Genomic DNA, 27,568 nt, shown 5'->3' on the forward strand with positions numbered 1-27,568 from the left:
GTTGATAAATCAAGTGGTTGATGTTTCCTTTCTATAAAAAAAGTTAATTATAAATAAAGGTTCAAAGGTTGCAAGTGAAATAATTCAAGCTAACTTTATTTTAATTGTAATTAATGTTAAACTATTAATTTATATACTTAACATTGATTTTGAATAACAATGTCTGGTAAATAAGATGTACTTTTTAATGTAAATTGTAAAATGATTGAAATTGAAAATGAATCTGAGCAGATTTAGTTTTCCATTTTGTAAACATTAATACAACAAATGTTTGTAGAAAACAAGCTTCAGATTTCATGCCCCCTACATAATAATGTATGGCATAATATGGCAGGCATCACATAATAATGTAAACAAACAGCAACCATGTTGCCTCCTTATGCGTTCTAATTGGCCAATGTGGAGATTCTGTATTTGAAATTCGAAGCAGTATGGAAATCATCAGATCTAAAATGAAATCATGTTTTCATATGTAAAGATTGTGTAGGTATTTTGTAAGATTTGAATCTAAAATTTACACTCATTGTACTCAGCTGATATTGCAGATTACAATGATACCAATAACTCAATTAGAGTCTGATGGGTTTGATATTGAACCACTAAAAAAAAAATGCAAGATGTAAAAACATTTAAAAAAAAAATTTAATGACAAAAAAAAATTCATTATAAAGTAAAAATAAAACTTGTTAAAAGTATTATTCACCAAACACAATTATGTGTACACAAGTTCTACATTCCTAATGCTGTTAAAATAAAATTTCAGCCAAAAAATTAAAGTTGTAATTACATAAACCTCAATGTACTGAAAAATTTCAAATTTAAACAACAGGAAAAAGTGATTCCCAAAAATGCATTCTGTCAGGGAAAGGATATCCATCTGCCATTCTTAATGTATTATTAATGTATAAATATTTTGGCTCATAATCTGTAGTTGGAGGCCATTCAAATAAACAACCGTCAGGTGTTGGATCCCTAAAAATACACAAAAGAAAATTTAATATACATTCAAACAATTAAAAATAACCATGTATACAAATGAATGTAAGAAAAATTAGCTTCCAATAATCAGAAAAACTAACTAAATTCAAAAATGTACTAGATGTAATAAATAATTATACTGTTACTATTATAAAATCAGTTAGTTATAGTTAAATCAAATAAATAATCCTTAAAGTAACAAAGAAAAAGTAATCAGCAACTTAAATATTTGTAAATACCAGATTAACTAACTGTGAAGTGAGATCTGTTTTTACTTTTTTCATAAAATTTTCTTGAGTCAAATAAACAAGCTATGATTTTATGAAGATCATTTTATGAATTTTCATCATTATTAATTATTTATTAGACATAAATACACTTTTAAAGTATATTATCCTTGGGCTCTATCAAAAAAGTCTGAATGACTTTTGATTTGGCTGTTGATTATTGTTTGGTACCATTCAAATATGAATAGTGTAGATTGATACTTAGAATTAAAAATAACTTACTTTTGTGTTTGTGAATGTAGTCTTTACTAAAAAGTTTAGTCACAAGACTATCCACCTCTTATCAATCCAGACAGAATTTTGGACACAACACGTCGGCTTAAAAAATGGGGTCTTATTAAGCTTCCAGAGGCTAACTTTTTGTTTTAAATTTTCAGTCTAATTAAAATACAATTAAAAAATTTTACTTTTATAGAAACACTTTTCATAAATTTTTAAATAATATTAATTAACAAAAAAACCCTGAATTTTCTGAATACCATTCAACTTATATGTAAGTCTATGCTCAAATAACTTTTATTTAATGCCTTCTGAATTGTAAATTATTTTTCAGTTATGTTTTGTTTTTAGTATCTTTGTGTATTTACTGTAAAACTATTTCATCTGTTTATAATTTAAAAAAATAATATTGACTTCAATCTCTTTTACTTTTTATTTTATAATTAATTGTATCATCTGTGATATTGCTTTGATCAAGATTAGTTTCCCTTGACCCACCCAGGCAAATGGTAGACAGTTCCTTTATTTGTCCATGAAGTAGCATAAAGTGATCTGAAGTACCCATTCCTGAAGTAATTTATATTATAATGTAGTATTCTGATTACTGAGTAGAATAAAAGATTATTTATTTATCCTCTATTATAAATTACAATCCCAAGTCACAAATAATTCTTCATGAATATTTATCTACCTTTTTATCTATGTGATATCCATCACAGAATATAATGGATGTAACTGAACTGACTATTACTTGTCGTTGAAAAGTAGACAACAGTGCAAGATCAGAGTGATATTCATTTAATCTTATTCATTTTTTAGTTACATATATCGTATGAAGTTTTTTATATAATGTATCATATTAAGATCGGTTTGCCTTGATCCATCCACTTAAAGCTATAGTAGTTCCTTTTTTTATCCGTGAAGTAGCATATCTACCCATACCTGAAGTTTTTTTATATAATCTATTATCCTGATTACTACATTAATCTATTAAATTATAAAAATTGACAAGTAATAAATTTAAAAAAAAAGAATTTGTGTGAAAATTACCAATAATTTCTAATTATAATAGCCTTATAACATTAATTTGTTTGGCTTAATTTCATTAATAACACACATGTACACACACATGCACACACACACACACACACACACACACACACACACACACACACACACACACACACATATATATATATATATATATATAAATAAATTAGAAATACTATAAATTTCTCTGACTATAAAATAAATACTGAAATCTTAAAGTTGTCATAAAACAAATATGTTACAATAGTGAACTTAATTATCAAAAATAAAAATCATAATATAAGAAAGTCACAATTAATTAAAATAATTCCCTCCAAAATTATACAATACAAAACTTACCCTTTGGTGGCAAAATTACTCCAAAATGATGTTTCAATATTAACCATGAAAGCTTCAGGATCATCAACATTAAATCTGGGAAACTTCCGTGATATATAAAATAAATAAATGAGATCATCATGATGAGCTGGTCCTAAAAATATAATTTGAAAATAAAATAAAATTTTTTTATTAAAAGACTAATAGAAATCAATCAAAAAATTAAATCTGCACTGTTTACTTTAACACAAAAACATTTAATTAATTTTAATTGATTAAAAGTAAAAAAATATATTTAGTATAAAATATATTCTTTAGGCAAACTCCAATAGTCAATATATTATTTGAAGAGTTATTGCAGCTATTAATAATAATTTATAAATTTCACATACCCATTATTAAAAAGAAAAAGACTAGTGCTGTCTTTTTCTATAAACTAAAAGAAATAACCATTAATCAGCTTCAGCACAGTGTCTCTCCAGTGTAACAATCTTTTTTCTTAACTTTACATTTATTTCATTAGCAAAAGAAGGTTACCACTATATCTTTTTATATATTACAACTTTTAACATTTATAAAAATAATTTCCAACATATGATATAAAGTTTGATACAAATAAACCATAAAAAATAAAACAAATTAACCATAAGTATTTGCAAAACTAATGATTGATCTGCTGAACTGATGCATACCTGTAATACAGGCTAGGCTAACTTAGTAAACATAATTAATTTTATTCATTAATTACCATTTAAATAAAAAAAGCAAATCATCAAATCAAGTTCTAGCTTATTAAAACATCTATTATTTAACTCTGTTAAATTAGGAAGTTTACATATAATATGAAAAATTTTCTCATTTCTATCATATAAAGAAGAAAATATGATTTGTTATCTATATTATAATTTGTTGTCTATATTTATGTAAAATGATTATTTTCAATTATGTAGACGCAATTGATTTTACTATGCTGTTGATGTTTAAAAAACATGTAATTAAGTTTAAATTCATGTATTAAATGTTCTGCTATTGTCCTTAAAATGTCATCTATTTTAATTCCACAAATAAGTTCATCATGAAATTACATCATTTGTAACCCAATCTTCTAATCCTTGAACAATTTTAAAAACCTGGTTGATGAAATTGGATACATTATATACCTAATTATAATGCAATTTGAGGGAGACCTTTTTCTTTTTGTCTTTAACCTCTGGGACCATTGTTAGATATTACTTCAGAGGATGAGATGAATGACAATTTTTGTAGTGTCTGAAAATGCCATTTTTGACTGAGATTTGAACCCGAAACCTCTGGATGAAATGTTGAGATGCTACCACTCGTGCCATGGCACCCGGAATTTGAAGGAGAATAAGAATATTAGTTTCCAGATAAATAACAAAATAAGGTGAAATTGCAGATAAATTAAAACAAATTTTTACAAAAAGATTTAAATGGAATATAAGATTCTTATTAATGTTATGAAAGCCCTAAATTTGGACCTGATAACAAATAATATACCTTATTACAGAAGTTTAAATTTTGATGAAAATTAGATTCTTATTTAGAATTATCTGATAAGCATATTTAATCTTCACACTTCTTTCTAAAAACTTAAAGAATAAATTAATGGTTACAACTTCAAAATATTTTAATTAACCACATTATCGTTTATTTTTGAAAATCCAACATTCAGATTTTTAAGCCTTACCATGATATCTAGAAACTATCCCCCTGGATTTATTCAAATTATAATACATTTTACTCAAGCAGTATGTTATTAGTGTTAATCATGCATTGCAAAGCAAACCTACTTTGAGCCAAGTTGTCTGCACGTGCAAAGACATTAAATTTATATTATTGTTACCTATACATAGATGCCTCCTTTTTTTTTGTCTGCATCAAACCAGTCAACTAGTATGATGCAGCTCTCCAAGATTCTTATCAAGTGCTAGTTGTTTAATTTTGATATTCCTCCTACATCCTACATCCCTAATAATTTGTTTTACATATTGACTGAAAGCTCATTTCAACTGTGCTATGCAGTATTTTATATTGTTCCACCTTCATCCGTCTTTAGTAATTCTACTTCCTACATAACAAAATTCTTCTACCTGCGTAATCTTTTCCCTTGCTATTTTTATACTCAGTGGTCAATCTACATTATTTCTACTACATTTCATTACTTTCGTTTTGTTGTTATTTATTTTCATGCGATTGTTCTTGTGTAGGACTTCATCCATTGTTAATTCTAGATCTTTTTTACTCTCAGCAAGAATTACTATATCATCAGCAAATAGTAGCATCTTTTCTTTTCACCTTGCACTGTTACTCCAGATCTAAATTGTTCTTTAATATCATTAACTGCTAGTTCTATGTAAAGATAAAAAGTAACTGGGATAGGGAACATCCTTGTCGGACTCCCTTTTTTATTACGGCTTCTTTCATATTGATTATGACTGTTGCAGTTTGGTTCTTGTAAATGTTAGCAATTGTTCCTCTATCTTTATACTTGAATCCTAATTTTTTTAAAATGCTGAACATTTTATTCCAGTCTATGTTATCAAATGCCTTTTCTAAATCTATAAATTTATTTTTCTTTAATCTTCTTTCTACTATTAATCTGAATGGTAAAATTGCTTCCCTTGGCCCTATACTTTTCCTGAAACCTAATTGGTCTTCTGCTAACACTTTTCCATTCTCCTCTCAATTATTCCGTACAGAATTCAAGTTTATATTTTTGATGCACGAGTAGTTAGCGCTAATTGCTCTGTATTCTTCACATTTATCTGCTCCTGCTTTCTTTGATAATAACACTCTTCTTGAAGTCTGATGGAACTTCCTCTTCTTTGTAAATATTACTCACCAATTTGTTATAATCTATCACTTCCTCACCTGCCTGCAAGTAATTCTGCAGATGTCTCTTCTATCCCAGGAGCCTTTCTGTCATTCAAATGTTTTAATGCTCTCTTAAATTCAGATCTCAGTATTGTATTTCCCTTTTCATCCTCTTCGACTTTTTCTTCTTCCTCTGTAACACCAGTCTCTAATTCATTTACTCTGTATAACTCTTCATATATTCCATCCACCTATCAACTTTTTCTTTCGTATTGTAAATCTGTGTACCATCTTTATTTAACATATTAGATTTTAATTTATGTAACAAAATTCTCTTTCTAAACTTTCCTATATGCTCTGTCTATTTTCCAATGATCATTTCTCTTTTACTTCTGAATACTTTTCTTTAATCCACTCTTCTTTCACTAATTAGCACTTCCTGTTTATAGTATTTCTTAATTATTGATAGTTCCTTTTTCCTTCTGCCTCCACCTAGTTCTTTAGCTATGTTATTAATGAATAGGGGTTTAATAAAACAACACAGGGCTGCTTAAAAGACAACCTGGTTTTATTCCTATTCAGATTTCAAAATGGCTCTGACAACCTCTCTCTGCACCACATAAGTATCTACTTAAAATTTTTTTGATGACTTTCACCATTCTACCAGAGCACCAATTCAAAAATTACATAAAATAAAGCCTTATGATCAATTTGGCTGAAAGGGTAGATAGATCATTAAAAAAAAAGCAAAGACTTTCTGTCTCTTCTGATTTAACTTATCTTAAAATAATACATTTTGTGAAAACCTCCCTAATACTAAAATACAATGCAATTCTTGTACCCAGTGATAATCTTTCAAAAAGAAGTTCTATAAATATTTTGGAAAAATTATATATTTATTTGATCCAACCAGGCTTTATTTGGTTTATGAATAAATGACCTGTAATAGCTCTTTATGAAAGGTGCATTAAAAGTTTTCATTTACTAAAAAATATAGAAAATCCAATTAGCAACATTTAATTCAGGATTTAAGAATTTTAAAAAAATACTTACCATAGGTATGCCTGTAATTAATTGTAGAATTTTTGTAAATAAAATTTCTAAGTAGGTTCTAAAAATCTTATGGATGTCACTTAATGAAATTTAAGCAACATATTTTCAGTAGACTGTTTTCTCTTTAACAAGCACATTTCAAAATTACTTATATTAGCAATATATTGAATTCTAATTGTGTAGGGTCTAGTTTTTAAAAAAATAAATTAGAATAAATGCTCAGTGGTTTCATGCAATCATTATTAGACCAATCTTGTTTGAAGACATGAGGCTTATCCTTGACAGGCATTCTGTATTTGTAAACGGTAGTTCAAATTATTTCTAACAATAAGCTCAAGCCTGCTGTGGACTTGTGGACCAAACAAACCATATTTTGAAACAAAAATTCTTTTTACATGTTTTCTACCACAAATTCCATTTTAATTTTGGTAATAATGGAAAGTCTCATTGAGCTGAACTACATCCGTACTTTATTTATCTAGCAGGTAGTTTGAAAATAACTGCTGATATTTATTTATTTATTTTTGCTGATATTATTTCTAACAACTCCAAAAAAAAGGTAATACAATATATTTGAAAAATATGAAATTACAAACTCACAAAATTTGATAAAAACAACATATTAAACCAATTGTAGGTCGAATATATTATTTTACGTGAAGGCTTTCCTAATTTTTAAAATATAAGTGTCATACCAAAAAATTCACTTAAGAAGGTGATGCTAATTACCTTCAAAAGGTTATTTGCAAAAAAAGTTACAGTATTCTTATTATGGCAAGTTACTGTGCAATTAGTCTGAAAAATGGATTTTCCCTTCATTCCAACCAAATTTCTACAGTTACCCTTCTAATTGCTCATGTAAAGTCTCTCACAAATATTATTTATTGGATCCAGTAGCAACCATGCACTAATAAATGGCCTTCAATCTTACATTATTGACCCATAAAATAGTGCTCCTACTGCCAACCATGAATGACTTGCTCTACCTGCACCTAGTTCTGGATAGTTCTGTACTTTTATGTTCTCAAAGGTTCTCCCCTTCTAGATCTTCTTTCATTCCTTCATTATGCTTGCAACAACTCTCTTTCATCATCCTTCCTTTTAATTATCTTTAACCATCTCTTTTAACTACCTATTTTTCAGCTACTTTACTTCTTCATAAACTTTCTTCTTATCTTGCATCTTCAGCAATCTTAATATCCTACAAAAAGATTTTTCAATTCATCTCATACCACCTACAAGCTTCCAAAGTATTCTATCCTATGTGTCCTTCTTCATGTGGTTGTATACCTCCACAGTTATCCTCTGTTAAGTCAGAAGCTTTCTTTTAATCTCTTTAGCATAATTGCTGTACCTTGGTGCAAAATATTTTTACATACATCTCTGTGGTCAAAGAAGTTGCGATTATCTAATTCTCATTGTTTTATCAAATACAAGTAATCCCTATTATTTATAAATAAATCCTATCATATAATCACTTCCAATCTGATTATTAAAACCATCATAGTAGGTGTAAACTGTGTTCAAAACATCTCTCAAGCATTGTGCAACGGTACTTGGCATCTGTTTGTCATTTGGAACATATACAGAATTTCTTGGATTTCTGAAAGTAGTAAAAAAGAGAAAGCAATAAATAAAAAAAGAAGTATTTAATGAATGCAGATTAACACATACCTAATGTTACATTTGTGGCTGGATCTGTCACATATCCATATCGCCCTCTATAACTTAATTTGTAGAAGTAAACAGGTTTATCACTGTACTTTGCCAATAATCTTGCTGTCGTATATTCACTATATATTATAGAGAAATCTGAAAATAGCTGAAAGATAAAAAGAATTTTTGATAAGATAAAATCAGAACGATGTAACATATAATCCATCAAAAAATAAATGATAATAAAAACTACAGCAAATATTTAAAAAAAAGTAAAATTATATTTTAAAGTTTAAGTAAAATGAAATACAGGTTCATAAACTATCTTAGAATATGTTCCAATATATTACAGGAGAATTAAAATCCAATGGAGTATAATTACTAAGCCATTTCTTTGTGCATTACTTAGGTATGTTTCTAAAGTATAACTCAGGCCCTATTACTAAGTAAGGCAGTCATTTTAAGATTTTCATGTAGTTGAAGTAATTTATTTGTACTACTCATCACAATCATATCAGCAGCAGCCGACTTGGTAAGCATTCCAGTTTTATAATCGAGAGATTTTAAGTTTTCATAAATAAAAGTTTCCATACTTAACTTTTGTTGTATTTTTAGCTTTTACTTTTTTCCTACCCATTCACTAATGCAGACGATTTTTTATTATATAGTATTTATAAGAATCTAGAAAAACTATATGAATTTCATGTTTGCTGATTATTATTTTATTTGTTCAAAACAATCATTAACCTAATAATCTTTATGAATATATGAAATGAAGGATTTACATACAGGCAAAAAACAGATTTTGTTTTGTAAAATTTGAAAAAATGGTTTATTTTAGTTTCATTTATTAACAGCATTATCATCTGTCAATCAATCAGTATAAATTTTCATCCAATTTCTTTAATGTTCCTGAAGGTGAACAGCTAGTGTGCTGTTTTATTATTTTTATTTTATTTTTTTTTGGTTTTGCATTAACTGCTACGGTCATTACCATAATGGAAATTTTTAGTGAAAGAAAATATGCCATGCCTGACTGGGATTTGACTCAGGATCTCCAGATGAAAGCCCAAGTCATTATCATTCTGCCACAGAAATTGGTTTTATTATTATAAATAATTTATTTTTATTTTTTTAATCCATAAAATGCTAACTTTTAAAAAAAGAAACAAATATTGTTGACTGTAATAGGCATACTTGAAATTAAAATAAAAAATTCATTTAGGTTTTTGTTTAGATCTTTTAAATATTATATGTAATTACTAAACGATAGAAAATCAGTTGCATTATTAGTTTATATGAAAAAAAATAAATAAAAGTTTGAAAAATGAGACTTTAACACCCCTCAATCATGAGATTGGAATGCTTCCATTGGTTGCTTCTATTGCTGTGACTGTAGGTATACAATTACACTATTTGAACCACTCAAAAATCTTTAAATGGAGTTTACTCTGAAAAGCCAAATTGGAAGCTGTCATTTTGGATTTAAAATAGGAATTTTCCCTCCTATTACCCCAAAAAAGGGTATCAATAAACACTGTTTTAAGCTAATCACAAGCAATAAAGAAAATCAACAAAATTGTTTTATATATGTTTTCAGTTTTATCCTGAAAAGATCATCGTTTTATCTACGTTCACAAAGAGTGGCATCCTGGTGAGTGACAATGTGCTTTTTTTTGTTCTCAGTGGATTATTAATTTTGCAAAATGGTTGAAAAAATGGAACAATAAGTTCCATTTTTTGAGTTCAGTGAATTTATGAGTTCAAATTTTGTTTGAAAACCGGAAAATCAGTTTCAAAGACTTATGAGCTCTTAAAAACAGTTTCGGGGATAAATGTCTGAGCTGGTCAAATGTTTTTACCTGGTTCAAAGACAGCCGCGAATCAGTTGATGACCTCGGTCTGACTGACCTTCTTCAAAAATTTAGTAGGCTTTGACCGTAGACTTATAATTAGATGTCTGATGAACTGAATTTAAGTTTGATTTGAATTCAAGTCAAATGTTCACAAAATTGTTGTCAAACCAGCACAAAGAACACTGATGAAGTGTCCCAAGAACTGATTAATCAGCCTGAAACCGACTTGATTTGTTGAATACGTTACATAGGCAACAAACCATGGGTATGATGTATGACACAGAAATCAAAGCACATTCATCGCAGTGGAAGCCTATAATCCACGACCGAAAAAAGTGCGACAAAGTCGATCAAATGTGAAGATAATCTTTGTGGTTTTCTTCAATTCTACGGATATCATGCATTACATATTTACCCCTAGAGTGTACAATCAACCATCTATATTATAAAAGTGTCGTTCAGCATATGCACGAAAATATGCGGAAATAAAGACCTTCACTCTGGCAAGACAAGAATTGGGTCCTCCAACAGGACAACGCACCGACTCATCATTCGTTCTCATCACTCGTTCTCATCACGTAATTTTTGGCTAAATTCCTGTGCTTCCACAACCCCTCTATTCCCCTGATTTAGCTCCTGCTGACTTCTATCTATTTCCTGCATTTAAATATTGAAAGGGAATCTATTTGACTCAACTAAAGACATCCAGTCAAGTACAGAGAGGGGTTGCAACAACATTAAGAAAGAAAATATGCAGGAACGCTTTGAAAAATTAAAATACCATTGGAGTCTGTGTTTTCAGTGAAAAGGTTTGACTCTACTTTGAATGAGATCCACCACAATAGGCTGTACTGCCAATTTGTAATTACAAGCCCAATCTCAAAATTTTCCAATCACACCTCATATCATCTGCTCCTTTTTTCAAGGTGTGTGTGTGTGTGTGTATAATATGTGCAATTAAAGACATATTTTAAAAAACACAGCATAACTATTGGATACATGGGGTCCGTCTGATTTTATTAATTTTTTACCTGATTATGTACTTACATCACTAAGTTCCTTTTTAAAATTACTATCAATTTCTCCACTCCCAAAATAAAATTTTCTTAAAGCATTAGAAATTTTCTTTGCTTCATCAACACTCTTATCATCATATTCAAATATAGCTGGAGCAATAATATCAAATTCATCATTAATTCGTTTTTTAAGTGTTTCATTATTCAAAACATCTGAAAAAATCCATATCACATTTTGTAAAATTACAATTTCTTTTTATAATTTAACCCAAATATTGCTTGAGATGTTGGACATCATGAAATATTAAAAGAAACGCACATTAAACATACTTTGGTAATAATACATATTGGCTATTTTTAAAGTGATTACAAGTTCAAATATCCAACACTACAACTTTCTGAAATAGGCTAATTCTAACATAACAAGCTTATCTGAATATTAAAATATGTAAAATTTAATGATAAATTATTAATACAAAAATTATATTAGTCATTCTTTTATCCACACATATCTAACTCAAATTATAATTTTAGCTTTATTCCTTCACTCTACAACATACTGGGTCAGGTAAAGAACTAAAAAAATATGAAAAAAATTTTTAAAACACCACTCTTAAATTAAACGCACTAAAATGTAAAAAAATAATTTTAGAATGGTATCTCAAAATGGATTTGATGGTGATATGTAAGATTATGTGAAAGTCATAGCTTCAAATTAAAAATTTGATGTTTTTGCCAATTTTTTCATATGCGGGATGAATGGCTTAAAGAGTGGGAACAAAGATTTGTACTTTAACATGAGCTCCCCACTCTTTAAGCCATTCATCATGCATAAGAAAAAATTGGCAAAAAAATAAAATTTTAATTTGAAGCTATGACTTTCACCATCAAAGATATTGTGCTAAAATTATTTTTTACCTTCTATTGCATTTAATTTAAAAGTGGTGTTTTAAATTTTGTTTTACATTTTTTACTTTCTACTTTTTAGTGCACTTAATATAAGAATGTTTATAAAAAGTTTTTTTTTATACATTTTCTATTTTCACTTTTTATTCTTCATAAGTTTATACTTTACAGCTGCGCTAGTGCACAGGTTTGAGAGTGATCTTTCAAAGTTTTCATGCCTCCAATTTTCAATACCGCAGACAAGAGTATAAGTAGCAAAATTTTCTAAAATACATTGAAATCAATTAAAGACGTAAAAGTAGAAATATTCTGAAATAGAAATTAAGCACAACTTTTTTTTCAAAAGGTCACTTATAATAAATCATTCTTAAATTTTATCTGAAAAGAAAAAAATACTAAAGTGCAAATTTCTATAACTGTAATTTAATTTGGTTCAGAGATTTTCATTTTCAAAATGTTCATTAACCATTTATATAATAATGAAATAAATTACGACCTGGAAAATCTAAAAACGTTATAAATGTGCCATATTATTGTTCAAAAGTAAACAGTTATATAAGAAAGAATAGCAGATTTTTACCGTTAGGCTAATAGAATTATAAAAGGACTATTTTTCAAGTAAATATTTCAATCACAGACTGAAATATTTAAATATCTAAATATGAGCATGATAAAAAAACCGTTCTGTTGTAACTATTGTTTGTAACTTTATCATCCCAACCTCATAGGGGAAGACACCCGCCTGTGATGCTTCCGGTCGTCACACCACTGCTTCCCTTCCTAGCCCTGATGGGCTTAACAGGTGGGGATGGGCTAGCTGATAACACAGTTATCGCAGTTGACTCCCCATCAACCCACCGGGTTGGTCTAGTGGCGCATCATCCCAAATCAACATATTTGGAAGTCGAGAATTCCAGTGTTCAAGTCTGTAAAGGTTACTTTTATATGGATCTGAATACTAGATCGTGGATACCGATGTTCTTTGGTTGGGTTTCAATTAACCACACATCTCAGGAATGGTCGAACTGAGACTGTTGAAGACTATACACTTCATTTACTCTCATACATATAATTCTCATTCATCCTTTTAAGTAATATGGTAATTCCCAGAGGCTAAAGAGGAAAAAGAAAAAGTTGACTCCTCTCATATACAAGTTTAAGTTGTTAGGTTAATTAATGCATCTTAGCAACTTGAAAATGTTGCTAAATGTGTTGTCATCAGGAGCAAACTTGTATGCAAAAGCAGAAGTGCTTCAAAATTTTGGAAAGGTTCTGTACAAAGTCCAAGAGCGAGTTAATATAAGAGTGATAAAAAGAGGGTCTAATAATCATTTGCATATTCTAAAAATGCTACAGATTGTTGCATGGTTGTATTTTTGCTCTTGTTTCAAGAATTTTAGAACAAACTTGGCAGTATATAATGATGCATTCATCATTTTTCAATTAGAATTTTGTAACATACATCCACCAAAATCCCAATTTCTTCTGCTATCTCACAGACTATTAAAACTTATTTGACATCTCAAAATCATGCGACAATATAAGATGTACCCATTGATGCCAATGGAATTCCTGGAATATCATTGTCTTCAGTAGCTTCTCAACCACTTTTAAAATGCTTGAATCTATTGCAAAAACAATTTGTTCAAAAGAAACTCTTCTTGTGAAGGTACTCAGTGGAGTTAAAGAAAAAAAGAAAAATTATTAGTAATGTTTTAACTAATTTTAACAGACTTATTCTTTCTGCTTCTAAGATGGAATTTAATTATTCACTAATGTCATAAATTTGTTATTTAAATGACTGCATAATTTATTATGAAGAGTTTATGACCTGGTCAGTTTATGACCTGGTCAGTTTAGGGAGCACTTACTAGTGATTATCTGTAAACTTCTTCAGTCCCAAAAAAAAAAAAAAAATACAAAAAGCACATACATGTTCCCCATTCAATAAATTCAAGTTCTGTTATTCCAGTAACAACAGGCACATGATAAAATTCCTTTCTTTTAAATAATGCAATGGGATGATCAGTTAGAAATCTTTCTTCACCATCTCCTAAATCAGGTTCAATCACTGGACCGAATATAACACTTGGACGTCCAGCAAATACCTAAAAATATGAAACATGTAAATAAATATAAATAAATAATAAAAACAATAATTAAAATATTACAATAGTGTACAAAAAATATATGCACTGCATCAGAAAGAACATTAAATCTACATAGGTCTACATAAAACCAAAACACCAGCTACCTGCTCTCTCACTATAGCATCTCTCAGGTCCTTTATCCTAAACTGAAATTTTTTAAAGAGATTGTATTTTACTCCTAAGTAGAAATTGTTTTAAAAAAATCTGATGTAGACACCTCATGACTTCCTTGTATGCCTATTAAATTACATACACACATTCTTTTAAAATGAAAAGTACATAAAATTTTATTTCATTAATAACTTCTAATATTTTTTTCTTTTTTTATTGTTATTATTGAAATATTATTTATTGTTAATTTTTTTTTACAATCGGAGGTTAATAATTATTAATAAATCAGTATATTTAAATTATAAAAAAAAGTTAAAAAATAAAAAAAAGGAGATAAAGACTGATTTGAACCAATGGCCTTCCCCTTGTAAGATACAAATATTTCATTAATTAAAATTTTATTTGACTATAACTAAGCAAATGAAAATAAGTATCACATGATATATCGTTGATAAGCTCTTAATGAGCGCTTATTACTGCAGTTAAGAAAAAGTTCAAAATTCAAATTTTTTTGATTTTAGGCTTTTCTAGACACTTTTGGTCCAGTCGATTAAAATCAAAAGGGGAGGTGCACAACTAGATGTTTAGTTTTTAGTTTCATGCTGAAACTAGTCAAAATGGATTCAGGGATGGTCAAAATGGTTATTTCAATTGAAATTTGAAAACCGGAATTTTTTGCAATCACAGTATTATATTTTTTAACTTGCTTTTACTTGAACTGAACTGAACTGACTTTTACTTGAACTTACTTAGATGAACTGACTGACAAGATAATACTAATTTGTGCTAATTAATGGTAATTTACAAACAGCTAGAAAGGAGAAATTGAGCATTTCTATTAGCCAATTATCATTTAACCAACTTAATTTTCAATGAATGCATCAACCAGTCAAACTAGTAAAAACAAAAAAATTCTGAATAATGAATCCTAGGGTATTAAAAATAATAGATTTTGCAGTAAGGCATTATATTTTAATACTTTTAACTTTTGAATACATGAATGCTAAAAAAATTCAGTATAGTTGTTACAACACGGCTACTTAGAAGTAGAAAGATAAAACTTTTAAGGTCAAATTTCTGGTCTTAGGAAAATTAAACTTTCTGTGGGAGGATTCTACCAGATCCTTGACAATTTGAGATTTTTTTTAAAGTTCAACCACTGAAAGTGTATGCTTTTCTAATAGACATGTAATCCTAAAGTCATAAAGGAAAATATCCACAAGATAGTACTAGATCTTGGAAATTAAGTCTTTTCATATTTTTGTTTGAAATATTAAATAGAGGACTTTCATTAATTATTTGTAAATAAATTAAAATACTAGTAGCAATTTTACAGTAAAATAAACTAATAATAATTAAACATATTACCCGCATTTCTCTGAATTTACTTGTAATGTCATCAGCTGGAATTTTCCTAAGACATTCAACCATATCTTTCGTATTTTCAGTAGTACAGTTAAAAAGTCTGGATAATTTAGTGGCTCTTTCTAATGGGTTCTTAGTAACAGCCCAAGGATTAGTGGCACCTGAACTCATAGCAATCACTCGTTGAAATAAACCTTAAAAAATAAACAGTATTTAATTTTATTGTACTAAAAACCTTCTGGTAAAACTTATGTAAATTAAACTACAAAGTAAGAAAATATTTGTTATAAAAGAAATTTGGTTAGACAAATAGATGTGCTCAGCACATCACAACCAAACACTGGAATTATTATATTGTTTGGAAAAATTATTATAAAAAGAAAACATAGTACCAGTGTTACTGATGACACATATCAGTAATGTCTGTGATTACTGCCCATGACTAAGTGATCATCATTCATTAATGTCACCTTTGATTGGGAGGTGCGATCACTACCCAATTGAAAAAAAGCTGCTTGCTCTAACTGAGGGCCCAAAATTAACTTCAAGAAAACCATATCCTGGATCAAACATAACAAAACTAGTTCATAATATTTGTAATAAAATATTAACTGTTTTTTGCTTTCAGAAAACACATGTAATGAGTAACTGCAATTTAAAGAATAAGTTTAACTCTTTTTAAATATTTACTACACTAAAAATAATTAATAATTAAATATTTACTCTTTTTACTACATAATTCAAAGTAGTTACATATTTGTTGTAAAAATGTGTTAATTTATTATTAAATAATTACATACATAGCAACTTTGCAACTGAAATGACTCACTTTATTGGCACGAATATTTTTCTCACAATTCTTAGCACAGTATAGAAAGCATGAGTTTGTTAATTGGTAGATTACACAATAATTATGGGAAAATATATACATAAATTAAGTTGTTAATTAAACAAAACTTTTCAAAATAACAGTAATTTATATGGCTCTAAGAGTGAGGAAACAGCCAAAAATATCTAAATATTAAGACAGAAGCAAAAAAAAAAAAACTTTGCATAAATATACTTCAAATAAGAGTATAAATTATTCTTAAAAAATCCACTTGCATTCCAAGATAATGGCTTATAACAGCAAAAAATTCAGCTTTTTGCTTGCATCTCATAATTGAACAAATGCATAAAAATAATCTTCAGGTATAAAATGTACCTTTAAAATAATGAATAGAAGTTGTAATTCAAACTTTTTATGCAGAATTAAGAAGCCATTGTCAAAAGGGCAAATGAATTACTTTACAAAAACTTAGTAGAGCCTGCAAAGTGAAAGTAGTTACTAGGTAAGTAGAGGCAATTATTTTGTTATTATTTTATTTGCAAAGTATGTGAAATTTTATTACCAAAATACTTTTACATTTAAACTCTCTCAATAAGGAAATCTTATGCAAAAAAAATTATTGGAAAAATTTACTGTTACTGAGGTTTAAATTTGTTTTCTTAAAAATAACAGTCACTGTTGTAGTATTTTTCAGATTAATATGTATCAGTACCTAAATAGCATTCCATTATATGTCTTAAGTATTGTAAACTTGCTGACTAATAATGTTTTTCACTATTCATATTTTATTTATTTATACAGTAACAATAAGCTGATGTCTATTGTTACTGATGCCTATTGTTAACAGTTACTGATAAAGGCAGTGATGGATCTCCATGGTAGCATCACTGCTAATATGATAATAAAATCAGTTTTTTATTTATATTTTAATGAGACCTCCCATGGAAATATCTTCCTGCACAAAATATTCAAAAATAAAAACATGTCAAAAGCATTTCTGATATAAAACTAACAGTTACTCATTTCCTCTTATTGAGCATTGTACCTGAAACAGTGCATTCGTTTTAAAATTTAAAACTCCAATAATTAAAAATATTATTCTAAACTGAATTTCTTAGATCACATTTAGAGTTAAAAAATCAATAAAAAAGATTGATTGCATATTTATTAAAATGTATGTATACAAAGACATTTAGGCAGATGAAGTGTAGGATTTAAGCACTAGTAGGATGAAGTGTAAGATATAAAATATATAGTTGAAATATATATTGAAAATGTTAAATTACAAATGTTCAATGTAAATATGCCATTTAAAGAAAGGCAGTTAAACTTTCTTTTAAACCACATAAAAGGCACTCCCACAAATTGCAAAACATTTGATCTTTTATGACCAAGTAAAACATTTTTCCATACGGATATTTTAACTTATTACAAATCAGTGACCACTTTCCACCTAAGTTTAGCGCTTTTATGAAGTGGTTGTACCATTCTTTTATTTGCATAATTGCTACAAGATCATCACCAAATACAATTTCTACATATAATTTCAATGCTGGTATTACCATATTTTTAGCAAGATTTGATACAAAAACATTCAAATTCTACCATCAATCACAAAACTATATTCACAATTATACGCAGATTACAGGGACAGTGAATAAATTTAAAAAGGCTAGAAAAAATTATGCATGCACAACAAGATTAACGAAACCAATTTCTGAATTCAGCTTATTAAATCTAGGCAATTCAAAAGAAAAATATATGAGGTTGTATACTTTATGGGCAGACTTCATAAATGAAATCAAGCATGATAAATTTTATGAAAAATATAAAAGAACAAAATACTTTGTAGCTAAAACTACCCCAGCATAACAAAAAATGAAAAAATTAGATGAAAAACTATATTTTATTAAATTTTTAAATTTCAAAACGTTTCCTTCCCATTTAATGCTGATTGAATTGAATCGGTAAACAAATTTTTGCACACATGTACTCTACACAAGGGCAAGCAATTATTTTAGATTTGTCACTGGCTTAATTACAATGAGTTACTACATAAGAACCCTTTTTTTAAATCCCAAAAATAACCAACTATTATTTTACACTATTATATTTATAATTAAATTTAATTATATATATATAAAATTTATATAATTATATTTTAAATGTACCTCTTGACATTGGTGATAGCATGTGAAGAAGAACACTCCTCGAACCAGCACTATAGCCAGCTATTGTAACCTGGTTTGGATCTCCACCAAAATGATTTATATTTTTTTGAACCCATCTTAATGCTAATACTTGATCTTTCAAACCATAATTACCAACAGCTGATTTATCACCAGTGCTTAGGAAACCTAAAATAAAAAAAGAAAGTACAATAATTAAATTAGAATATATAGATTCAATTTATTTTAATGCAAAATTGAACTATTGACAAGATCTCTAAACTGGTCATTCACTGCAGAACTAAAATTAATATTAGATTGCTAGCTATTTCCTATTACAATTGTTTAAGGATATACAAAATAAAATAATTAATAAAACTTGAAATCTATAAATGTCTTTGTTTGTTATAAGCTGTTTACAATGCTCTCAACTATGATTAATATTTCAATATAAAGAGTATTTACTGATTTTTAGGCAAATAAACTGTATGTAAGAATGAACTAAACTGCCAAAAATGGTGAAATATTATAATTCCAAAAAGGGTGTTCAACTTTTTGGGATTTCTAATAAAATAGTAACAATTTCTGAAAAGTAGTTGCTAATAAAATACAACACTAAAAATTTCTTAAAAATCAGTCTTAGAGGTTTTCGGATTTATGTTAAAAGAAAATAACTTCTTTAAAATAATACTTAGTAGTTATTCTCAATAACTGTCTTTTTGTAAACCACAAAAAGATAATTAATTTTAATATATTTTTATAACCTACAGAAATTTTATGAAATAATTTTGTTAAAGTAAATATGAAATTTTATAAAACTGGATGATTAACTGTCAATGAGAAATAAATTCTGTATTTAAATGTAATTTTTTTACTTATAAACACTATATAATTATAGTCATTTATTCTTACTTCTATTAAGTATCTACAATACTTCATTTTTAGAATGTTAATTGAAAATTATAAAATACAATTAAATCACTTAAATTTAGAAATATTAAGCTGATAATTAAAATTTGTTTAATACTGATTTTGAGTGAAAGGTTTTCAGAATCAAAATTCTACATTCTCAGCAGTAGTATGGAATCCAAAAAGTTTATTTTAGAAATATATTTTTATTTTTTCGAATTTAAACAAAAATGTTATTGATTTTGGTGTAAATAAATCTTCATCCTCATAACTAATGTTGGATTTTAGGGTGGTGTGAACAATCCTTGACATGAAAGAGAATTATAACCATATGACAAAACATTTTTTTGAAAATTAAAAATGTTTAATTATGGTAATAAACATTATGATCTGATCTTTCATCATTTCCTAATACCTATTAGACTATTAATATAGGTTGGTCAGGTGTAGCTCATATCTGTAGGTGCATTTTAAAACCTAACACCATAACAAAACACATATTGGCTATCGTTCAAATTGCCTGATACTATTTTACTTATTCCATTTCTTCCCTCACTGTTAATCATATTGTGATAGAATAAGGCCAAATTTTATAATAGAAGGTAATTCCAGAATCCAAGACACTAACCTCTGATTTTATTCAACATTAAGAAATCTGTTAATAAGGAAAAGCTTAATAAGGAAAAGATTTGTTAATTCTATGAAGTATTCTTATTGATTTATTTTTGTTGCTATTATAACTTATTTGATTCACAGACAACTCCATAAAAAATTTTTGGCTGTATGAGCGATTATTATGAAGATCAATGTAAAGTAGTATGAAGATAAGTGTCTACACTTCAATAATAAATCAATTAATAAATAACCTAAACTATATTTTGAGAACATATAATAAATGTGGTACGAAAAACATATAAAAATCATTAATCTGAATTTAAACAATTATACAAAATTATTAATTTTGAATGACAAACTCCACCACAATTAGTTAAAATGAACAATTTTTTGTAAAACTGTAATACAACTGATCCTGTTAACTTCTTCAGTGACACTAGGACTGCTTATTATGCATTATGGGTTTTGGTGGCATTAGCAGTCAGACATAGTTTATAATTTAGTTTAAGTTAGGCAGTATTGATAAGAAATGTAATTACAATGTATTCAAAAAATTGTATTAACTATATTAATATATGTTTTTTTTTATATATATATAAATATCTAAATTGCAGTTTATGTAAATTATTTCAGATATTTTTTGTGAGTTTGAAAATTTTGATATGGTGTTATTATGGTATGCTTTTACATTTTCATTGCATCTTTGTTTGATGTTGCTTCTAATTAGTTTAATAAACAACTTAGGCATTTAACAACAGATTGTTAATATATTCCTGGAGAATTATGTCTGATGAGTATGTTCTGTACATGATCATCTGTTCTTTTTTTGTCCCTGTAGTTCTACATTTCATCCAACTAATCTAAATCTAGAATAACTTTTCATTAATTTTTCTCTATGTATATTAGTAAGTTATACTTTTTGCTTTAATTACTTTTGCTTTTGTTCTATTTTTATTTATTTTGTGTAGTAGTGACCCAATAAATATGTTGTTAAATCCATTTGTAGACCCAATAGGCTACATTTCAGTGTTAAATTCTTTCATATAATTTTTAAATGACTTTGATAGTTATTTAAATTATGACAGTCTCTTAACCAATATACTAAAAGCTGAGAGAGTTTGCATCAGGTCGGAGAGTACATCATTGATAATATTCTGCGCATTATTATTAAACTGGATTTTTCTGGCTATCTTTTGTAGTTGAGAGTTCTTAAAAATTTATTTGTAGATTGCAATCATATTCTGTAATAAAATTAGTTTATGATATACTTTTTTTATATATATTAAGAATTTACATACTCACCATCACTAAAATAGCCTACAAAAACACAAGTTATTGTTTCTGAAAGCACCAAATTTGTAAAAAGAATTATATTACTATCAACTTTATATTGTAAGCTTTAGTTGAATTAATCATATTTCATAAATTTAAAATGCATTCTTTTCAATAAGTAGTGCAGAAATAAAAATAATAAAAAACCCTACTTAACTACAGAATTTATTTCTTACTAATCCATAATTATCAATTACTATTAAACCAGGATCCACTAATTTCCAGAATTTTTGCTTAAATTTTAAGTAAACAAGAGAATATGAAAATACAGTTACAAATGAATAGAATATTTGGATACATTTTATGAAACGAAAAAAAAAATCAATATTTTTTAATTCATATAAATGTATTTATCGATCAGTATCATTACATCACTGCAATAATAACAACACAAATACGATCATTTTTATTTAACACAATTAGATCAGGTAAAGTGTTAGAAATATCACCAAAGGTTTAACCGATGATCCACCAGGCTGGTCTAGTGGTGAATGCATCTTCCCAAATCAGCTGATTTGGAAGTCGAGAGTTCCTGCATTCAAGTTGTAGTAAAGTAAGTTTTTTTTTTACACGGATTTGAATACTAGATCGTGGATACCGGTGTTCTTTGGTGGTTGGGTTTCAATTAACCACACATCTCAGGAATGGTTGAACTGAGACTGTACAAGAAGAGACTGTACATACATATCATCCTCATTCATCCTCTGAAATATTATCTGAAACGTAATTACCAAAGGCTAAACAGGAAAAAGAAAGAAAAAGGTTTAACTGATGAGTAAGCAACTTGTGATAAAATATTAGCACTGAAAAAATAATATAATGTAGCTTTTTTTCAGATTTAATTCCATGCATTCTATTGATGAAGTTTAACTGTAAGTACTAACCAAGTGCATCTAATCGATAATTAACGGTCACCAGAACAACATCACGATCAAGCAAATAATCAGGGCCGAACCAGTCACTGGCTCCTGTCATACTATAAAATGCTCCAGGATGAAAGAAAACTATTACAGGTTGTTTATAATCTAACTGAAACAAAATTAAGATTTTCAGTTATTGATATAACAAAATTTATTACAACCATATCTTCAAGATTTTTTCAAAATAACAGGTAATATGATATTGCACAATAGTAGACTCACACAAAATAAGCAGTACATTGTGGTGTATGCAACCAAGTGAAATAACTCGTAACTTAATAGATACTTAGCTATGTAACATAAACCTAATGCAAATGTGAACTAATTTAATGTATTTTTAATTTCTTAATGACTATTTAAAGTTATACATGCAAATTCAAAAAGTAAATTGTTAGAACTCAATAATTAAGTCAGATTTATATGCATGATAATCCTAATGAAATTTTTGAGTGAGCTAAAGAAATTGCTGATGAGTTTAACAGTTTGTTTAGTACTGATACTGATAAAATTAAATGTATCCTTGATTTTTCTGATGTGCTCGATAAAACCACGTACAATCAATTTTTCTAATGAATTAATTAAATTTCTTCTATTTCTACCACATTTGTTCTGTTGTTTTTGTTACTTAAATTTTTATTACTGTAATGTATAAAACTGAATCGTTTCAAACTGTAATGTATATTATTCTGTTTTGGCACTTTAAATACACCTTTTGTTACTTAATTTTGTACACTATGATCTTACATTTTATAAGAATTATGATGTAGCAACTGTGTCTGGCCTGCACCTTTTCTCTTTCTGATGATGTTTAATGCAGTATTTTAATGACATATCTATTAACAATTCCACTTTCAGGCTTTTAATTTTATTTTTATAATATGAAGTAAAAATATTTTTAAGTTAAAATCTGGTTTATTGTAAACTTTTTATTTTGTATTTTTGTTTAAGCTGAGTATATTTGTTAAGTCTGAGTTTGTATTGTGGTGTTTGTGGAAATAAATAAATTGAATTAATTTCAAACTTTTAGAATATAGTTGGTGATTGATTGATAAAGCTGCTTATATAGTTTAAATTTGTAATACATGAAATTCAGCTCTTAATACTGAACTGATTTTACTTATCTGTAGGTCAACATGTAGCAAATATAAATTTCTAATTATCTAATTAAGTCCTATCAAAAATTTAAAAAACTTCTGAAGAAAAATGAAAAGTATAATTTTTTATCTGATTTTTATACCATTAAAATGTAAACCAACACATCTATAAAAAAAAAAAAAAAAAAAAATACTAATCAATATAAGTAAACTATTCATAGCTAAAAGCTACTAATTTTTTTAACAAATAATAGGCTGATTACTTCATTACATTCTTTGAGTAGACATTCAAATATAGGCAATTTTCATCTCTAGGGCCAAATGCTTTAGAAATTTGTGAGCAAACATTAGCATCTTCTGTAGAATTTCTTATTCCTTGCCAAGGTTTTACAGGTACTGGAGCCTGAAATAAAATTTATAAACTTAATTACATTGAAAATTATAAATTAGATAAATAGTTTGTTAAAACTAATAAAAAACAACTAATCATACAAAAAAAAGAAGAAAACTACTACATTCACACATAAATAAAGAAAATATTTATTATAAAAGCAAGCAGAAAGAAATATATGATTTCTAATGGTGAACCCTTAAAAATAATTTTCATCCAATTTGAAATAATTGGAATTCATTCTGTAAATTTGTTTATTTCAAACTGGCATACTCTAAGTGTTACTCATAGAATTAGGAAGAAGTTTTCATACGTTAGTTATAAATATCAGTGTAGTCATTCTGAAATAACAAATCAACAATTATATATATATATATCCATCCAAAGTTTCAAATAAATACCCAACATCATTAGTCAAGCAATAGAATATGATTGATTGATCATAAATAAACTACGACTATTATAAAATACTACGGATTAGGTACACTATAAAATATCACAAAGGCTTATTATATTTCACACAGTGGCAGCTTGCATATAGCCACTGAGGAACTGCAGCACCCTCTATTCCACTTGATATTATCGATAACATTTAATATAATGAGTACTTTTTTCTTTATACTTGTACAATATAAAATCCTTAAGCTTAATGTCAGTAGCTATCCCCCAGTTTATGAAAAAGATACAACAAATTTGTATGGAACTGTGCGCTTCCACAGTTCCAGCTGCATGGTGTTTGGCTGTTGTGCGCATGCAAACATGGGAAGCTGCGCGCGAGGCTGCAAGAGAGAGAAAGAGAGAGCACTGTCGATCCTACAGTGCCGACCCTGGCGTGCAAGTTTTAGTTTTAGTTTTTTTTTTTACTCCATGTGTGTATGAAACGTTCCTTGTTCGTTCCCTTTTCTAGGCCAGTAGAAGGAATATGAAAGTGGTTTAGTTGTTTTTTCAGTAGTGATCAGAAGATGGCGAAAAGCAAGGGCTCTTTGATTGCTAAATCTGTCTAAAAACACGCTGGAAGGGCGAAAGAGAAATTAATTAGTAAATACTAATTATGTATTTGTTCCTGTGTACATAGGTACATAGAACTTTAAATTAAGCACCATTGGACTACAGTATGTTTAAGCAGACTTTTTATTAGGTTATTATCTAATAATACTAATAAAATATTATCTTCATTGATTGGTAAAAAAATACGCAAATTTTATTTATTGAGAAACGGTTTAGCGATGTGTTACCTCCTTCGGAAGACAATTCGGTTATTGTCTTAGATAACGCCCTTTAGCATTCATGTAAAAAGAAAAGAATTCCTACCTTGTCTTGGAAAAATAATGATATCAAAATGTCTTAGATAACGCACCCTAGCATTCATGTAAAAAGAAAAGAATTCCTACCTTGTCTTGGAAAAATAATGATATCAAAATGTCTTAGATAACGCACCTTAGCATTCATATAAAAAGAAAAGAATTCCTACCTTGTCTTGGAAAAAGAATGATATCAAAATGTGACTTAAATCAAAAGTGATTTTTGAAGAGGATGAACTTACGATCCAATTATTGCGAGGGGTTTCATGTATTAAAAGTAATTTTAATGTGTATAAAATTGATGTGTGTTAACAAGATCCAGAGGCAAAACCGTGCTTCGATTACCTCCCTAGCATCGTGTACTCGCCCAAATCAGGAAAATCAGTTATGTAGTGTCAGAAAATACTGCTTTTGAAATATCTGAAGTTAAAAATTTATGCTTAAAAGCCATCGATAAAACAGGCCAGCAGGAATGGAAAAACTGCATAAAACAAGTAACTGATACTATTGAACTAAATTATTGGGAATTGGATAATATAATAGGAAACAAAGTTGAGCCTCCCGTTGTACCTCTTAATACTGATAGCACTACGGATTTCTCGCAATCAGTTGACGAAAAATGTATTGAATTTATTATTTGTTTATTATAATAGAAATTTAATCTAAGATATTAGTGAAATTTTACTGTTTGTGGACAATTGACGATTTCATAATTCTTAAAAAACTCAAATATATCTTAATTTTTTTTAAAATTTAAAATATATTAATGCTTGGTCACTGAATGTTAACGTCGCGTAGTTTCTTTTATATGCCTCAGGATTTAGAGAAGATGCTTGTGAATCGACCACCTGAACACTCGTACACGCAATTTGTTAACTTGAATTATATAAACTAACTGAATAAGATATGGTGATACGGCTTGGAATATCTAGAAATATAAATAAAAATAAAATAAACTAAGATTTTCGATAGTTGAGTTTTAAATGTACCGTATTTGTGAAAAAGTCGGCAGTTGTCGATTTCTGGGTTTACAAACTTATTTTATTAAATATGTTAAATTTATTTTTATTAAATGTTTTATAATGGCAAAAAAGTTGACAATGTTAAAACATTCTTTGCACTACACCAGGAAAATTTACATTATTTATCGTAACTTACTTGAGAGACTTAACTCAAAGTCTAATTAATGTTAATTATTTCATCTGACGGCTTCTGTGAAGTACTAAAAATTATTACATTTTCAAAAGAATCGACTTCATAATAAGATAATATTTATTAATCGAGAAAAGATAAAAATATGCAAAGAAAAAGCCTATTGCAATAAACCATAAATAGCAGAACAAATGAAGGTCAATGTCGAAGAAATTGTATTAAATAACAAGTATCTATCTCTAAAAAAAGTTGCAAAAAAAGAATGGAAGCATATATTCAAGAAGATGGCAGCCACATTCAGCATTTATTCCAGTATTTTTGGTGTTTTAAAATTTTACAAAATGTATTTAATAACTTGCTCATATCTTCATTTAAGTACATCTATTGACAAAGTTATGATAGAAGGAATGTGATTTATGGGATACTGCATTGTACAATCTAACACTACTAAAATTTCACTAAGATAAACAAAAAATAAGAAGAAAAATTAAAAAAAAAGTTTACCTTAAAACGAAGTTCTCCTATTGGGGGTTCTGCAAATGGAATCCCTCTAAAAGATAATATTTTCTTATTTGTCCATGTTTCTAAAATACTACCGATTAAAGCACCATCTGATATATTAACAAATGTTTTAATTTCAGAAGAAAAAACAAAATAAAAACAGTTTAATATAACAATAAAAAAAAGGTTAGTATGCATTCTTTACAAGTAGTTACTACACTGATAAAATTTCTTAAACTCTGTTGCCTTTTATACCAATCACTTTCCTTGTTGAATAAGTAACATTCGATTCTAAGAAATAAAACCACACTGAGGCTATGCTTCATTAATATTCAAAGCTGATACAATCCCATCAGTTCCTGCTTTAGACTAATAAACTTCTAAGAAGAACGACAGTTTATCAGTGATTGTAATTACAATTACAATTAATTCATAATAAAACTTTTTATTCAGTTACACAGATTATTTAACAAAAAAATTTGTTTCAAGGTTCAATGACTAATAGCATCAAATATTTGCAATCACTAACATATTTTTAATTATTTGTACGTGCAAT

At 27.8% G+C, this 27,568-nt stretch overlaps 2 protein-coding genes across 2 annotated transcripts in view; one reads left to right on the top strand and one right to left on the bottom strand.

The window, feature by feature from the left end:
• The window catches only part of LOC142321769 (uncharacterized), a 52,232-nt gene extending 29,632 nt beyond the window's left edge, over positions 1–22,600 (top strand). The window contains exon 5 of the mRNA XM_075360138.1: positions 22,490–22,600. The gene's annotated coding sequence lies outside the window, so the exon portion shown is untranslated. The remainder of the gene's footprint in view (positions 1–22,489) is intronic.
• On the bottom strand, positions 621–27,365 carry LOC142321768 (juvenile hormone esterase-like). Its single transcript, XM_075360136.1, has 10 exons — positions 27,016–27,365; positions 23,939–24,070; positions 22,538–22,682; positions 18,801–18,986; positions 15,804–15,994; positions 14,108–14,282; positions 11,300–11,481; positions 8,415–8,562; positions 2,874–3,006; positions 621–972 (listed from the first exon to the last, which is right to left on the bottom strand). The coding sequence occupies exons 1-10, from the start codon at positions 27,208–27,210 to the stop codon at positions 819–821; spliced, it is 1,641 nt and encodes a 546-aa protein (XP_075216251.1). The 5' UTR covers positions 27,211–27,365; the 3' UTR covers positions 621–818.
• Between the last annotated feature and the right edge of the window lie 203 nt (positions 27,366–27,568).

The sequence above is a fragment of the Lycorma delicatula genome, chromosome 3 (assembly GCF_047948215.1).
Source record: "Lycorma delicatula isolate Av1 chromosome 3, ASM4794821v1, whole genome shotgun sequence".
Classification (NCBI taxonomy): Eukaryota; Metazoa; Arthropoda; class Insecta; order Hemiptera; family Fulgoridae; genus Lycorma; species Lycorma delicatula.